This window comes from Myotis yumanensis, unplaced genomic scaffold (genome assembly GCF_028538775.1).
Source record: "Myotis yumanensis isolate MYYU_CA2020_CCGP unplaced genomic scaffold, mMyoYum1.0.hap1 SCAF_7, whole genome shotgun sequence".
In the NCBI taxonomy this organism is placed as follows: Eukaryota; Metazoa; Chordata; class Mammalia; order Chiroptera; family Vespertilionidae; genus Myotis; species Myotis yumanensis.
The window spans coordinates 63,118,320-63,135,789 of record NW_027223758.1 but is presented as its reverse complement, the minus strand read 5'-3'; the positions used below and the strand labels follow the sequence as shown (position 1 = coordinate 63,135,789).

General features: G+C 41.5%; 1 protein-coding gene across 3 annotated transcripts in view; it reads left to right on the top strand.

The window, feature by feature from the left end:
- The window catches only part of PIEZO2 (piezo type mechanosensitive ion channel component 2), a 328,473-nt gene that overhangs the window by 54,673 nt on the left and 256,330 nt on the right, over window positions 1-17,470 (top strand). For all 3 annotated transcript variants that reach the window (XM_070420673.1, XM_070420674.1, XM_070420672.1), the window contains exon 2: window positions 13,007-13,102. In XM_070420673.1, the coding sequence (XP_070276774.1) occupies window positions 13,007-13,102 (96 nt within the window). The remainder of the gene's footprint in view (window positions 1-13,006; window positions 13,103-17,470) is intronic.

The following is a 17,470-nucleotide window of genomic DNA, read 5'->3' as shown; positions in this document are numbered from 1 at the left end:
CGTTGTGTTAGCCGGATTGAGTATTGAAGAATAATCTGTTCGGTGAATGCTTTTGAACATATACACCACTGGTCAGATATGATAGCTTTTCTCCAACCTTCTGTTTTCAAGGGCAATAGTTCATTCCTTTATACTAGTTTCCCAAAGAGACAACGATGACAAATCTCTATTCTTAAGGGCCTTACAGTCTAGTCAAGGAAGTAACCTGCTTACACTTCGAAATACTACAAGGCCATATGTAGTCATGGCATAAGAGTGATAAAAACACTCTTATTATGTGCATTCAGAAATGGAAGAGATTACTTTTTCTTAGATTTAGTTTAATTAAATTAATTAATTAATTTTTTAATCCTCACCTGAGGATATTTTTTCCATTGATTTCTACAGATGGTGGAAGGGAGGGAGGAGGGAGGGAGGGAGGGAGAGAGAGAGAGAGAGAGAGAGAGATCAACCTGAGAGAGACACATGGTTGATTGTTTGCCTCCTGTGCCCCTACTGGGGCTGGGGAACCTGCAACCAAGGTATGTGCCCCGACCAGGAATCGAATCTGCGACCCCTTGGTCTGCAGGCGGATGCTCTAACCACTGAGAAAACTGGCCAGGGCTAATTTTATTTAAAACACAAAATATACACATTCTGGGGAACTTTAACAGTATAATATAAAAAGCTACTGTTCTTCCTCCTTCAGTACTTCTTCCCAGAAGTGACTTCTGTTAATAGCGGATACAGTCTTAGATGTTTTCTGTGTGCTGAAGAGGAGCGGCAGAGTGGGTGGGTGAAGAGTACAGCTTCTGGAGTCAGCCAGACTGGGATTAAATTCTAGGTCCACCTTGACCTGAACAAGTGACTTATCCTTTCGGAGCCTTAGTTTCCTGAAAATGGGGGATATTAATATCTACCCATAGACCTGTCATATTCTCTACAGTTTTATGACCTGTTTTCTTTACTGATTCTATTGTGAACACTCCCAGTATTCATTCACATGCGCACCAGCCACTCTTTGTGACTGCTGCACAGTTCCATAGTATGGGAATTCTTATCGAATTATTGTTCCCTTAATGCCAGTCCTATTTTTTTTAAATCAGAAAAGATTACTTTTTATTGGGGTGATGAGGACATTGTTTAGGAGGAGACAACTATTTGAGCTAGGTTGAAGGATTCTTAGGAACTTGGAATACACTTTTGGGCAGAGGGTATTGCAGATGGTAAAGAAAGAGGCAGGGAGTTATTTACTCTTTCAGTAAATATTTATTAAATGCTTACCATTTGTAGAAATAGAAACAGGAACTAGAGTAGTGAGCAGGAAAGAGGCCCTGCTCCAAAGGGGCCTAGGGCCTGGTGACATGCATGTGTGGGGAGTGGCTAATAGGAGGGTTTGGCTAGAAGGGAGCTATGTCTAAGGAAGTGCATTGTTGCTTGAGCGTTTTCAGAGGATAGGCCAAGAGTGGCAGGGTTCTGCAACATTCCTGTCCCCCAATGAAAATTTACCAAGGGATCCAGCAAAGACATCTGTTTAGGTAACCAGCCCTACAGAATTTTGATGTGAACCATCCAGCTTAGCCTCATAATGGCTCATGAGTCAGACCTACATTTTGGAGATAGACTAGGATTACAAAACAGTTTCACTATTGAGGATTTGGGGAAAATGTTTTACATTTTATGGATCCGCTAGTAAAGAGAGGGTATAACAAGGAATCAGGAAAACGGAAATGTCATCTATGCCTAGGAGATCTAAGAATTCTTTCCTTATTGACCAAAAAGCAAATGCTCTCTCAGGTTGAAGCCATGATCTGATGAAAACACTGTAGTAAGCTTAAATATGGTATTGGGATACTCTAATGCTTACCAGCAATTTTTAAACTACCTTAGCTTTACAAGACAGGAGTATGAAGTATATAAAGAAGGGTAGTAAGACTGAGAGCAGAAAGCTGAGCAGCCCAGGAAGTGGGATGAAGATGGGTGGGCAAGCTTAAATGTCTCTTTCCTGTGCTTATTGAGAGGAGTCTCTTGAACCCCACTCCATTCTCAGGAACACAAACTGATAAACATTCAAAGTGATGAGGAAAAAGCCCAATGCAAGGTCAAAGACTCTGAGTAGTCAGAGACTGAGCAGAGAGATCTGGCGGAAGACGCTAATTTGGGGGCACCAGTCCAATTCATTGCTATTTTGGATGTTGTTCTGGGAGCAAGGATTTCACACTGTGGTCGGAGGCTGTTCTTCATTAGTGTGGTATCATAAGTATAAACCCTTGACATAGTGGAAGGCTGAATTCATGCCATAAAAGGCGTGTCTATTTCTCTAGCAACAGAAATATTTGAAGGCAATAGCAATAGCTCCATATATGTCAGGGAAGAGGGTGTCCTCAGGAAGAAGCAGGCAGGATGTCAAAGTAAACTTATCAAGATAAAAACAGTCACTTTAAATCAATTTTAATCTGTATTAGTTGTTAAACGAGATACAATGTTGGGCAGCATGTGCTGAAGATGGAAGAAATAGGACTTCATTAAAGGTAGCTGAGTTGATTTCTTCTCATGGTAATGCACACATCAGTCCAGGGAGGATGCTGCCAGAATAATATAGAATATTCTAAAGCCTACAGTAAAAGCCTACAGAAAATCTTGTTTTACTAAGTTCTTGAAAGAAGGAAACTGTGGCAGCAGTAAATTAATCCAGTTATTAAAAAGCCACTGTCATTTGCATAAAGCCTACATATATACATACATACCCCTGCACGTATATGTTCCAGTCTTTGCTGGCCCACCTGTACCCACAGCTGCCAGAATTTACTTAGGGATGAGCATCTACTTATTGCAGGTGGAATCATCTGAACTTGTTAATATTTAGTCATTTTGGCAAATGAAGCCATCAAGTTTGATGGTTCAACCTCATAGTTTAGAAATACCGGTATCAACATAGATGGAAGGTAACTTTCCAAATTTGAAATTTTGATGTGTCTGTTAAAGTGAACATGTGAAACAGATTGTGGTATTAACCAATCTAAGTAAGTAGAAGTCTGGAAGAAAGTTCGCTTTATTATCAGGGTCCTAAACACTTAGGCTTTTCAGATGACCAATGGTGAAAAAATCAAACTACAGTGAACTGGCAGTGCAGTAGAATTTATAGACAGGGTGGGGAAAAAGTATGGAAAATAATACAATAATCAATAAGTAATGATACAAGAATAAACTCTTTCATGTATTCACAACTGTAAACCTACTTCGTCCCACCCTGTGTATTAGGAAGGTAAAGTTAACCTTTGGGAAAATTACAGAAAAGTGATGTTAAAAAAATAGCGTTAATAAAGACAGTTAATTAAAAATCAAAAAGTGAAATTAAAAAGTTAGTATAAAATTAAAGGTAAGGATAATCAACTCTCTTTAAAATAATGTTTTTACTGAGAAAAATAAATTTTAAATTCTTAAAGATTAATAGCTTTTTATACACTAAGGTTAATTGCAGTTAATTAATACAAAAATTATCTATATCTGCTAATAGATTATTAGAGAGGTACAATAGTAATCCATAGTTTTTTCAATTGTTGAATTACAAAAAAAGTGAGTTAAGACTAAGCTAAAAAGTACCTTCCACACATGAGAATAAATGTGTACATGAAGGATGGTGAGCAACTCTAAATCAGTAAACACCATGGCACAGACCTAAGCAAGCTGGTGAGGTCTTAACTTTCAGTCTACAAATACTAACTCTCCTCTTCAGTAAATAGAAGAGCTACTAAGCTGGATGGGCAGATAAATAATGTTAATGTTTGACCTTTTCTCAGCATTCACTCAAGCACTGTAGTTCTTGTTCATCACAATGGTAAGAGAGCAAGTTTTATTTGGGGTAAGCTTAGGAACTGTGGGTTTAAATGCAGGTTCTTCATGCTCACAATGAAATAGACCTGATTTCCCATATATGTATTTTTCACATAGCCTCAGAAATCATCTATGAGCATAAAAGCTTTATTTCCTCATTTGCAACCACTAGAAAATATCCATGTTGTTATCCTCTCAGACCAGAGGACAGTTTCATGGCATGAGCATGAACAAGCTTGAGCATAAGGATTTGTGTTTTACATACAACTTTTGCACACTTGTTAAATGGTGAATAATATATTAAAAGATATTTTTAATGGGGAAAAAAGTTAGCAGTGCATGCTTTTTTAAAAAACGTATATTTTACTGATTTCAGAGAGGAAGGGAGAGGGAGAGAGAGATATATAGAAACATCAATGATGAGAGAATCATTGATCGACTGCCTCCTGCACGCCCCTTCCTGGGGATCAAGCCCACAACCCGGCATGTGCCCTTGACCGGAATCGAACCTGGGACCCTTGAGTCCACAGGCCGATGTTCTATCCACTGAGCCAAACTGGCTAGGACTTACAGTGCATGCTTTTAAAAAATGTATTTTGTGCAAACTGTACAATCAGGATGAGTTTAGAAATCTAAGTTAAACAGTTAATAGTGTTAGTAATATTCACTTTGATATATACATATTGAATGAATTAAAAATATAATATAGATCCCTAACTTTTTATAATAATTAAAAAATACAAAAAATTTTTAAACTCACTTGGCCACTCTCAAATACATGGTATCCCAGATTACTTTGAAAAAGTAAAAAAAAAAACCAGACCAAAGGCTTTTATATTTTACAAATAAGAGCCTTTCACCTGATTTTCCCTTAGATTGGCTTAACATTTTTAGTAAAGTAAGCAATGGTTATGGTTTTTTGCTAATACAATTTGATTCTAAGTCCTTGTAATTTATTGCCTATAAAAGTCTTTTTTTTTCTCGAGGCTTTATTCTAAAATTACATTCTTTTAACCAACCTCTATAATGAAATTAATGTTCTATATAATATTTCTATTTCTTGAAGTGTGAGAAATATGTGGCTGATGGGTTTAGTCGTGTATTCACAAACTTCCTAGAACAAATTCAGCTTCATACATCTTTGTATAAAAATGTAATGTTAAAATATAGGAACTATCTCTAAATATGAAAGCATGACATTCTCTTATTTAAACAATATTTCTATTAGCCTTTTGAGTCACAGATATATGAACACTCTTATGCTATGCATGAAGAACATAATGCAGGCACTATCTGAGATTAAGTGGGTAAGCATATGTCTTGTGCTTCTGAACAGCAGTGGGAGAAACTTTCTGGCATGTATTTCTTGAAGAAATAATTTTTGTAACTATCTGAAGGAAGCACTGGGACAAGACCTCCGGGGGATATGGAGGTCAGAGATAAAGGAAAAGGGGAAAAATGCTCTTGTCTTGACTGTCAGCTGTTCCAAAGCATCACTTTCTGGGACATTTATAAATTTAACCGGATGTAAAACACAGGAGTATATAATGGAGGAAAGAGTGCTACACAAATAGACAATGAATCAGGTGACATATCAGCCTTTTTCCTGCCTCTTATTTCTTTTATAGTTGCTTCCTTAGGAAAAAAAATCTATGATTGTTTAATTTTCTTCCTGTTTCATTGTAAATACTTTGCAGCTGTTTGTATCGTTGGTGGTTTTTAAAAAAATAAAATAAACCATAATTTTGAAAGGGCATTCTTTTAAGAGCAACTGATTGGTTGTTCTGGGTACAAAAGGAAAAATATTAAAAGTATAAACACAAAATTTCTAGAATCACTGAATTGACAGAACTATTTTGTCACCTGGTTTTGAATTGCTTATTCTGAATAATGTGTATCTACTGCTCTGGTAACTGTTAAACAAAGCTCCCTGAGGTAATAAAGAACATTTAGGATGTACTTAGTTGTAATGAAGGTTCTAAACATTTAAGACACTGTCTCCCAGGCCATTAATAGTGAGATGTTGTTTGGCCTTGCGGAAGTGTATGAAGGAAGTAGGAAGTCATTCATGTCTTGCTAAAAATTCTGCTCTGAGAGCACTTACCTTTGATAACATAATCCAAAATTATTGCCTTCAACTATTATGGAAGGGTAATTAAAGTGCGTAAAACTCTCCATGATCATATTGTAATAATAGGGAAATTAATATTCGTGTGTTGCAACACGAGTATTTTTTTAAATAAATGTTATGTGGCCATTTTAACAATTTTATATTTGCAAGAGATTTTTTCCCCCTTTCTATATTGATAAATTATAAGTTGTCAAAGTCAAATCTACCATTTTTCCTACTTGAAGAGTTTATCCAAAACCACATGCCTTCTTTTCTCCTTAGAAAATGAAACTCAGTCATTAGATGAGCCCAGGTGTTTACAATTCAAATGGCAGCCTTGATGTTTATGAAGCCCTTCAGTGAGGACTTGTTATCTCCATTTGTAATTGTGAACTCTCTAGCTGGCAAAGTCTTTTATTTGGGAAATTACTTTAAGGGAAATTGCCCTTAATTTTGGATGGTTTAACCAGGTAGAAACTATAGTGGAAATAGTAGAAACTATAGTGCATGTGTAGGTAAAGAAAACAATCTTTTTTTTCCCCCTTTGAACACCTTGATCTGCATTAATAAAAACACTCTACTGTCAACAATAAAATTCTTAAGGCAGAGGACAGAGGTCCCGGTGACTTGACTGTCCATGAGAGGTGGGGAATCAGGAACGTTGTACAGCCAGAATCTGAAGCTCAATAGGAAGAGTAATGAATATGCAAGAAGTGTCCCCAGGTCCTGAACAAGGGCAACGTCTTGCTTGATAAAGGAACAGCTGCTGTTTGCATTCTAAGGCTTTTTTTCTCAAATGTGCCTTATTGACAAGTTCAAAAGCATATTTTGCTCTAGATGGGGGTAACTCACTTAAATATGGCAATCAGAGTCCCCACATGCTGGGTAATTCCTGGGTAGCAACTTCAAGCATATTAAAGTGGGGAGTTCGGCAATTTGGCCATTGTCGTCAAATGGCATAATTTCAGACTAAAACATAAATGAAGTTGGATTTTTAGAGGTGGCTTAAGTTTTTTTTTAAGTTTGTATTAATCATCTATTGCTGCATACAAATTACCTAAACATTTTGTCGCTTAAAGCAACAAACACCATGTCAGAGTTTCTGGGAGTCAGGAATGGCTCAGGCTCTCTGACAGGCTGCAGTCAAGAGGTTGGTTAGAGCACAGTCTTCCCAGGACTGGCTTCTAAGATAACTTGTGGCTGTTGGTTGGTGAGGGCTAGCTGCTGGCTAGAGACCTCTTCTTGCCACATGAGCCTCTTCCCTGGCAGCAGTCTTCTCTCAGAGTGAGCAAGAGGAGAGGCAGAGGGGGTGGCCAGGACAGAAGCCACCAGATGGGATCCGGACTCTCTGTCTGACTGCTCCCTGGCAGTGAGTCACCAGCTGCAGCCCACACTCAAGAGCAGGGCTTACTCACTGGGGTTGCAACCAGGGGACTTCTATTGGGTGCCATTTAGAGGCTGCATACCACCATGGGTCCTTCCTCTTTAGATTTTGCTACAAATAAAAGTTGTGATGTGAGAAATCAAGAGTAGACTCCTTTCTCCCTCCTTCAAAGTTAGCCATCAGAAATATCCTCTGTATACACATTTCTCCCATCCTATCTAATAAAAGAGTAATATGCAAATTAACCATAACTCCACGACAAAGATGGCGACACCCATAGCGGCGGGGCAGGATGCTGGCGGTGTCACCCTGGCAACGTGAGCCCAGCAGGCATTGCCTCGGCGACCTGTGAGCAGGTCACGCGGCCCTGGAGAAGGCAAGCATCGGGGCAGGCAGCCCTTAGCAGGGCCTGCTCGCAGGTCGCTGCGGGGATCCGTGAGCAGGAAAGCACTGCCCGCAGGCAGCCCCCAGCAAGCAGCCCCCGCGAGCAGGCAAGTGGGGCCTGCAGGCAACACCCCACCCTGGCCACAGCTCAAGGGAGAGAACAACACACAGGCGAGGCCAGGAGCTTGAGAGATCAACACAGAGGGGCGCCTGCTCCAAGCCTCCACGATGTGACTGGTGGCAGGCCCCCAGCAGAAACACACACACACACACACACACACACACGGGGCGACTGCTCCGAGCCTCTGCTGCCAGACTGTGGCCGTCAGTAGGACATCCACTGAGGGCTCCCAGACTGTGAGAGGGGCAGGCTGGGCTGAGGGACCCCCACCTTCCAGTGCACGAATTTCGTGCACCAGACCTCTAGTGCATAATATAAAACCTTACAGAACAAGGTTATAAATATAAAACAGCAAAATGCATACAGAGTGTTTGTCAACCTGTGGGAGGAAGGCGTTACCTCCTTGAGCCCTTGGCAGTTAACTAGGGAGGAGGTAGACAGGTAGGGATGTGCAGCAGTGAGGAGGCCCAGAAGATTCCTGATGATGACGCAGACTCAGGAACTAGACTCCCAGACTCAATCCTCAGCCTGTTACTTAGCTGTGCTTGCACTTAGCGCTGCTTTCTCCTCGTGCCAGCTTTTTCATGTGTAGAAAGAGAATAAAACAGTATCTGTAAAGGGAGGACAGTAATGGTATGAGTTAATATATTTGTAGTGCACAGATCAGGGCTTGACACACAGCAGGCTCATTGGTGTAAGTCATTACTGATACAAGTCCACAGCAGGCAAGTGCACTATGAATGCTACTTCAAAGTAATGCAGTTATACAAGTAAGTTCTACTTTTCTCTTTACCCAGGAATGCACAGTTAGGTAATTTGCTGCATAATATAAATCATCATTAAAAAAAACACACCCTAAGTATAAAAACAAAGAAATACTCCAGTTGATTAAAGGTTTATTTTGGGCAATGTCAGTTGCGATGTTTCTATGCTACCAAGAATGTTGTACACCTGAACACCCCAATTTCCTTTTTAGATGCCCTCACATCTTTTTTATTTCATTTCATTTATTTATTCCTTTCTTCCATGAGCATGAGCATGTCCTGGGCACAGGGCACTGGACAAAACAGACATGGTCACAGACATACACAGATGCCTGTGACATTGAATGAGAGGTGCTCTGGAAGAGGCACCAAGGAGGGAAATGCACTTCCGTTTGGGGGAGGTCATGGATGTGGACAACTTCCCATAAGAGGAAACAGGTGAGCTGTGTGGGAATATGCCTGATAGGAAGGACAGGAAGATGTTCTAGATGGAGGGAAGGAATGGTGCCTGTAAGGTCTAAAGGCAGGAAGCAGCAAAGCAGATGGAAAGAGCTGGCTGTTGAGTTGCGCAACAGCACAGTGCATAGAGTGTGCATGAGTGGAAATGAAGCTGCAGGCGCAGGCAGGAGGCAGGTCTGCAACCTTGAACCAAGAGTAAGAAATGTCACTGAATTGACATCTCAGAGTGAAACCACCATCCTCTGACCCCTTGACAGGCCTGCATGATGGGGCCCAATCCAGGACTCTGCTGCGCACTGGGCTCTCCTGTCTTGGGAAGATCAGACAGGCCAGGTCTGCTTCTGCTCTAGGGCCTTGGCTTGAGCCACTGACTCTGCCTGACACGCTCTCCCACGAGGTAGCTGGGTCAGCTCACTCACTTGCCTCACCTCTTGGCTCAAATCGCACTTTCTCATTGAGCTCTATCTTCAGTGTTCCTAATGAATGCTGCCATGGCCTGCCTCACCCAGTGTACCGGTGGTCCCCCTTTTCCTGCTGACTTCTTGTTTACATAACCCTTATCTTCCAACATACATGTAATTGACCTTTTATTGTTCGTCATACATTTCACCACCAAATGTAAGCTCCCAGAGGCAGGAAGGGATCTTTGATGGTCCTGGCACATGGGACATGCTCAATAAATATTGACTGAATGAATAACCAAATACCTTTGGATTGTTTTTAGGGAACTTCAACTCTGGATGAGAAATAAGAAGCAGAAGGGGAGGGGAGGGAAGCTAGAAAGGCAATTCAGATATATGTTCTTTTTTTTCTTTATTGGTTAAGGTATTACATATGTGTCCTTATTCCCCCATTGCCCTCCAGCCCCCCCCCCCCCCCACTCATACCCTCACCCCCCTAGTGTCTGTGTCCATTGGTTAGGCTTATATGCATGCACACAAGTTCTTTGGTTGATCTCTTCCCCTTACCCCCACCCTCCCTTACCTTCCCTCTGAGGTTTGACTGTCTGATCGATGCTTCTCTGTCTCTGGATCTGTTTCTGTTCATCAGTTTATGTTGTTCATTATATTCCATAAATGAGTGAGATCATGTGATATTTATCTTTCTCTGACTGGCTTATTTCACTTAGCATAATGCTCTCCAGTTCCATCCATGCTGTTGCAAATGGTAAGAATTCCTTCCTTTTTACAGCAGCATAGTATTCCATTGTGTAGATGTACCATAGTTTTTTAATCCACTCATCTGCTGATGGGCACTTAGGCTGTTTCCAAATCTTAGCTATGGTAAATTGTGCTGCTATGAACATAGGGGTGCATATATCCTTTCTGATTGGTGTTTCTAGTTTCTTGGAATATATTCCTAGAAGTAGGATCACTGGGTCAAATGGGAGTTCCATTTTTAGTTTTTTGAGGAAACTCCATACTGTCTTCCATAGTGGCTGCACCAGTCTGCATTCCCACCAGCAGTGCACAAGGGTTCCTTTTTCTCCACATCCTCGCCAGCACTTGTTTGTTGATTTGTTGATGATAGACATTCTGACAGGTGTGAGATGGTACCGCATTCTTATTTTGATTTGCATCTCTTGGATCATTAGTGACTTTGAGCATGTTTTCATGTGTCTCTTGGCCTTCTGTATGTCCTCTTTCGAAAAGTATCTATTTAAGTCCATTGCCCATTTTTTGATTGGGTTGTTTATCTTCCTTTTGTTAAGTTGTATGAGTCAGACATATGTTCTTGTTCTTCTATATTATCTCATTTATGTATTCTCCCATCAGTCCAATCAATAGTGTGAACACTTCTTCCTGCTTTAGATCTTTCATAAAGGAGGTTGGGAATGTCAATGTTATACAAAGCTACAATTATATGCATGACCACCTTGGGATAAAAAGCTCTTTTTGTTGATTTCTTCCTCCTCTACCACACTATCCTCACTTCCCCTTCTTTTGCCTCTTCCACTGCCAGCTTCTAGAGCAAGCAGGGCGCCCTGGGCTTGCAAGTGCCAAGCTCCTGTTGCCCAGATTCTGTCTCAGGATTAGCACTTATTGACCTGGTCTTCTGATGGGGGTTCCGCATCTCTTAATCCCGATGCACATCCCACACTGGACTGTCCCATGGTCCAAGACCCTCCACACTCTTTGATCAGGGGTACTCAAGATCTTGATACCCTGGTTTCCCTTCTTGTTTCCCACTTCCTGGTTATGACAGTACTTCTCTTGCTCTTCCATAAGTCAGCTCTATCCCCACTCTGGGCTGAGCTTTCTTCAAAGGCCTGCCCTCGCATCCTTACTGATGATCAAATGACAAACTTGTTTCTCTGTTGTGGTGAACTTCTTTTGTGAAAACTTTTCCTCTTGTGAAAATAGACTTTTCTTATATCTGTCTGAAATGTTCTGCTGATTTTTACCTCCAGGCATGCCAGTTTTCCTCTCCCCACTCTCCCCATCTGTGAGCAATAGCCACAGCAGATGCCTCCATCTTTTGTGCTTCTCTTTATTGCTCTTGCCTTTGGAGAATCCATACCTCCTTGTCATTTCAACTAATACTTCTGCTCAGGACTCCTCTCCATTTATGCAGAAATGCTGTCCACATTCTTCATGACTATTTCCATGAGATCTAAGTGCCATGATTTGATTCCATGAATGTGTCCAACTTTTCACTTTCTTCTTAAATGTCTTATTCTTCTCCATGGCTATAATCCTTATCATTACCTGGGTTGTACGCCTTGGAGTCATTTTATATAATTTCTCTTCACAACTCCCCATATTTATTTTTAAAAATCCCTTTTTATTCTGTTGGTTGCTTTAAAAAAATATTACCATCATACCACACTGGTTCTCATTTATAGCCCAATGTTGTTACCACAGCACAGTATTTGAGTTTTGCTTCCCACCAATCTGGCTAATATGCAATTGCATGATTAATCTTTCTGAAATGTTTTCTCCTGATCCACATTATCGGTGACTGTTTTCTAAGATCTCAACTCCCTGCCCTCCATTTTCTCTCCTACTAATTTTTGTTTCAACATCTCCCCATCTTGTGACATCTGTTAACCTGATCTCCTCATTCTACAAACGCATACTTACTCCTTCTCATCTTTAGTTTGTCTTCATTCACCCCAAAATTTATTTTCTAAATTGCTATAATGTGCTCATTTTCTTTCTACATGGAATACTTCACATTTCTCCCCATCTAGTAATGAGGATGCTTATAACAATTGCTCATGTTTTTAAGTTGTTTTTTTTCTGGATAAGACCCCAAGCCAAGTGTTTTAGACACATTACGTTTATTCCTCATAAGCCCAGCAAGTTAGAGACAATTATTATACCCATTTTACAGATGAGGAAATGAGAACTTGGAGGGGCAAGCCCTCCACTGGAGTTCTGTGCTACTTTTAAGATGAGTGATACAGAGGAATGGGCACAGGCTTGCAGATCTGAACTCAGTTCTGACTCCGTCACATCCTAGCTGGGAGAATCAGGTTAATGATTGAGTCTCTCTGAGCCTGAGAGTACTTACTTATAAAATGAGGATTAAATTAGTACAAAGCCCTGCCATCGAACATTTAACAAATATTGTTCCTCTCTTTTCTTTCTCTTTGGTGTCATCGCTTCCATTGACAACCTTATTTGACACCTCAAACCCTCACTAATTCCATTTCCCTCTGTATTTTTGTAGCAATTTTAATTTGCCTACTTAATTTATGACTTACTTATGACCTGCCTTCATTCAGATATATTGGTGTTGCCTTCCTGGTTAGATTTTAAGAGCAGGGCCATGCATTTTAATTCTCCATTTTTCATCCTCCTCAACATAGTAATGAACACAGAATAAATGCTCAATTTTTACTTCCTAATTGACATATCTACTTAGCTTGATCCAGGGATACTTGATGCTGTCACCACACAGTTGCATGTATCCTGTTAGCCTACCTTATTAACTCATTTTTTTCTCTTTTCTCTCTCCACACACAGCATGTGCATTCCGGTACAATGGACTCTCCTTCGTCTACCTCATCTACCTCTTGCTCATCCCTCTGTTTTCAGAACCAACAAGAGCGACAATGCAAGGTAAGAGACAATTACTGTTCTGTGTCACATTCTGAATGCATTTGCTGACTCTGCTGGGCTGTCTTTATCTGATGGGATAGACACTGCCTGTGCAGCAAGCTGGTCCAGTGGAGACTGGGTGTCACATGTGAACAGCTGCACCAGCAGAGCAGTGTGGAACATGTTGATACATGTCACTTATGTTCACCACTAATATCCCCATGTAAGTTCCATATTAACTCCCTCTTAGTAGGCTTGCAGTACATCTGGAATGTTTTGGCTAGTTAAGACGAACTCAATGCATTGTCAATGAAATAAGGCAGATGGTGTGACAAAATTGGCACGTGCTTTGCATATTGGATTGCTGGAGAGGATGTGGTGGCAAGTAGAAAAGGGGCAGCGAGGTACCTTACATTTCTAAGCTGCCAACAGGAGGAGGATCAGAAACCGAGTCCTAGTCATGACTTGTTCACACATCAGTTGAGATCTCTTACACATGCCTCTATCCAGTACTGTGAGTAAGTGATTTGCATTTGAGGAATAGTTTCTCAAGCATTTTGCTACACAACTTTAGATTTGTTTCCCATTGCTCTACAAGAACCTGAAGTTATAGAAAAGAACAGTGACATTTCTCCTGAGGCTCTGATTAGGAAGCATGATCTGGTTTATCAATTTATATATTTGAAGTTCATCCACAAATATTAAAATTAAACCACACTGAGTTAATTTATAAATTGCTTTTCAAAACAATACCATTATATAAGGTTTGTGCCAAATGCCTTAGGTGAGTATGATGGCTGTATGTTTACATGAGAGGAAAAGGAATCTGTTTGGCCCAACCTCTTGTAGTTGGAAAAGGCCATGGTTAAGGCTGCCAATTCATAGTGGTGCCTCTTCAGGAAAAAAGTAAGGGCTGGGGGTCCAGAGCAGCAAATAATGACTACCTTTTCCATTCCTCCCCTTAACTATTACATTTACAGTGCATATTATGACCATTCATCCTAATAGCTATGACTGCAGATGCTATGTTGATTTTCCTGCCACAGGAAGAATTTAAATAATAGTCTTCTAAGTCACTTAAATCCTTAATACACAAAGTTAAGAAGGGGTCCAGAAATGTGAGTTTATACAAATCCTCATTCAAACCAAAAATACATTGTTTATGTGACCGCACCCACCTTAGCCTCTTTCCTAGAGTTCAGTATAAACAAAGACCTTTAAACAGAATAGCCTCTGGCCTCAGAACCAAGATGAAATACACAGGCTACTCCTAGTTCATGGCCTGGAGCTCATGTTTCAAAGAAAGAAGGCTTCAGACACATTCAGAATAAACCACTTTAGAAAGGAGTACCTGTGTATAGTCCAATAAAGCACCTATTGCTTTTATAGTAAGGTGTCTGTCCCCTTATCATTTCATCTGGAAATCAGGTAACTGAGATTTCCCCCTTCATCATTATGTGACAATGACTGCTTTGCCTTCTTCCCAAATAACCAGCCCTGCTCTTGCCTCAGTCTCGGTAGGGGTGGCATTGCAACTGTGTCACAGCTGCATGCCAGTGGTCCCATCCTTCATGCCCACGTGCATCAGGGACTGGCCCTGTCAGGAAGCTCATACTTGAAATGTAAGATCAAATGCAAAAAAAGCAACTCCTCTCTGTGTAAAGCAATATCCTGAATTAACAATATGTCATGCGGTCAGTGCACAAGCAAAGCGTAATAAGTTCACAGACGTCTGCTGGTGCTGCTCCTAATAGGAGACCAAGGAAGAACTGAGCTCAAAAGGGAAACAAACCCACAGGCACTTTCTCCGTTACTATCTGGATGCAGTGTTGTGATTATTTATTTTCTTTTTTCCTGCATTTTAATAAGAAGCGTGACTAATATCCAACATAGCCTCATTGATTTGTTTGTTTATGGAAATGCAGAGGGACTCCAGGAAAGAGTCCCCCCGTTTACTTCTGATCACCTGGGAAGCACAAGCCCTGTGTTTTGAAATATCCCATGTTGGGCGTTTCTGGCAGCGTGTGGTCAAGAACACCATTCATGCCCACGTGGAGTGGACCATACCATGCCAGGCCCGGGGAGTGACTGCAATGCGGCTCCGCGGGGACTTGAACTATCCAATTCATGTTCCCACACATTTCCCACGAATCAATGGGAAGTGCATTGGCAACCTGAAAAGCACTGTTAGTAACCTCTGCACCACCTGCTCACAGACAGTCTCTGCCTGGCGACAGCAAGCAAATTCAGATTCCTCCCCCAGCTGCTCAGGCCTCTGTGCATGTCCACAGGACTATGTCCATGACACAGACTCCCCCTGAACCCCATGCGTGGTGCACGGACCTGAAAGTTTACTCTGTGATCCTCTGGTCTCCATTTGATCTGTTGGAATTCTCTTCCTAAAAGTATTTTTCCCCAAAAGTATATCCACAGGGTCCCCAGCAGGTGGGGAGTTCAGTGTCCTGGCCGAGGGGGTGGTCTTTGTTGTAGTTCTTGAAGTGGCCTGGGTGTGAAAGCCATCTCTGTGCACTGTGGTTGTTTAGGGATGTGCATGGGGTGTGCACAGGGGTGTGCACAGGGCCCCCATCAGGACATAGATCATCCGCGTGTGCCTGAGGCTTTCCCACGCCTGTGACTAGACACAGATTTGCTGTCAGGCTGGAAACAACCTTGTGGGAGGCGGAGGAAGATCAGGAGACGTTAGTTACACATAGACATGTTACTAGGCTTAAAAAAGGAATTTGAGTGAGGACAATTGTTTGGGGGTTCGGTACACTTAACTTACTTGCGGGTGTCTTCTGAATTGCTGAATCTGAGAGTGGGAGGAGCTTTTAGGAGTTACTAAGCATATTCCAGCACCCAGCGGTGGAGTCCCTTCCCAGCATCCAAGTTGGCTGCCTGTGTAGGCTCTCCACCCACTGGCTATGACTCGCCTCGATCTCCTGGCTCTAATGCTGACCTTTCCCATAGTCTTTCTTGGGCCAAGTGACTTTAAGTTGGCTCGAGAATGTTATTCTCTCTCCTTCTCTCTTCTCGCTGTGTTTGTCTCTCTCTCTGTCTCTCTCTCTCTCTGTCTCTCTCACACACACACACACACACACACACACACACACACACAAGGGCGTACACTCACAGCATGGGGGATAAGCACATTCAATCAGCCATGGGTCAGTGTGCTGCTGTTTCCCTCAGCAAGAGCCTCACCTTTGGATTTCTCGAGCCAGAGTGGCTTTCAGTGTAGCATGTCCCCTGAGCTCCCAGGGTGGTCTCTTGGCATTCTCTTGACAATATCCATCTCCTTCAGCTTCTCTAATACGCTCTTTCATATCCTCCGTGGGACAGGGAACCACGGGTTGAAACAATGCCCTTTGCCATAGTATTCATTGGAGTATGAGGGAGTGTTTTCCAACCCTCAGCCTTGGTCTCTCACCTGAAACTGAGCCAGAGTCCCATGTTAACACATTTATTTACTGTATCTCTTTCCGTTCCACTAGGTACAATTTAAGATGGCAAGGGTTTTGCTGTTTTGTTTACTGCAGTATTTCCAGGACCTAGAACAGTGCCTGGTGTATTGAAGGTATTCCGTAAATATTTATGGAATGGATTTATCTCCAGAGTCAAGTGTGGTAGAAGCATTTATGAACACAGCTCTAATCCTGTGATGACCCCAATCTCTAAAATAGCAAACATCACAGAACAAGTTTATTGCATATACCCATCCTCTAGGGACAGAAGCTCAGGGTACCATAGACCTCAGAATTTTGCCTTTTTAAATTTGATTGGGATCAGAGGATCATGCGTAACTGAAGAAATAGAATGTTTTATGCTTTTATTTACAATGATAAGCATCTTATTTAAGTATGCACGGTTTCCCCTGCTCTCCAAAATAGAGAGTGCCTCTGAAACCTTTCGTCAACTGAAATGGTGTAAAGCAAAGAAGCGATTGCCTTAGGACACATCTTGGTAACGATGCACAAAATAAATGAAGACAAAGCACAGATGCTCACAGACAGTGCACAGCTGTGAGGGCTTAATGCTGAGATGCTGAGCGCAGTTCCTGGGGAAGGAGCTTGGTGGGGCCACTTTCCCTGCTCAGGGCGCACCCTGCAACACAAACACTCTAAGCTACTTTTGCTTCTCACCTTTTATCATAAAAGCAGAATCATTTTCAGATTTCTTTTAGTGAAAACAGGAACTAATGTAGGTCTCTGTAAAAGGAAGTGGTGTAAAGTGAGCTTTTGAAAGCAGGTCTACCTGTAATACTGTAGAATGAGAATCTTTTGCTGTTCACGTAACAGAGTACATTCAGTTGAGACTGCACGCCATTACATTTATTAACTAATCTATAATTAACTGCAGGTGGCCCAAATGCTCCAAGTTGATCAGGTA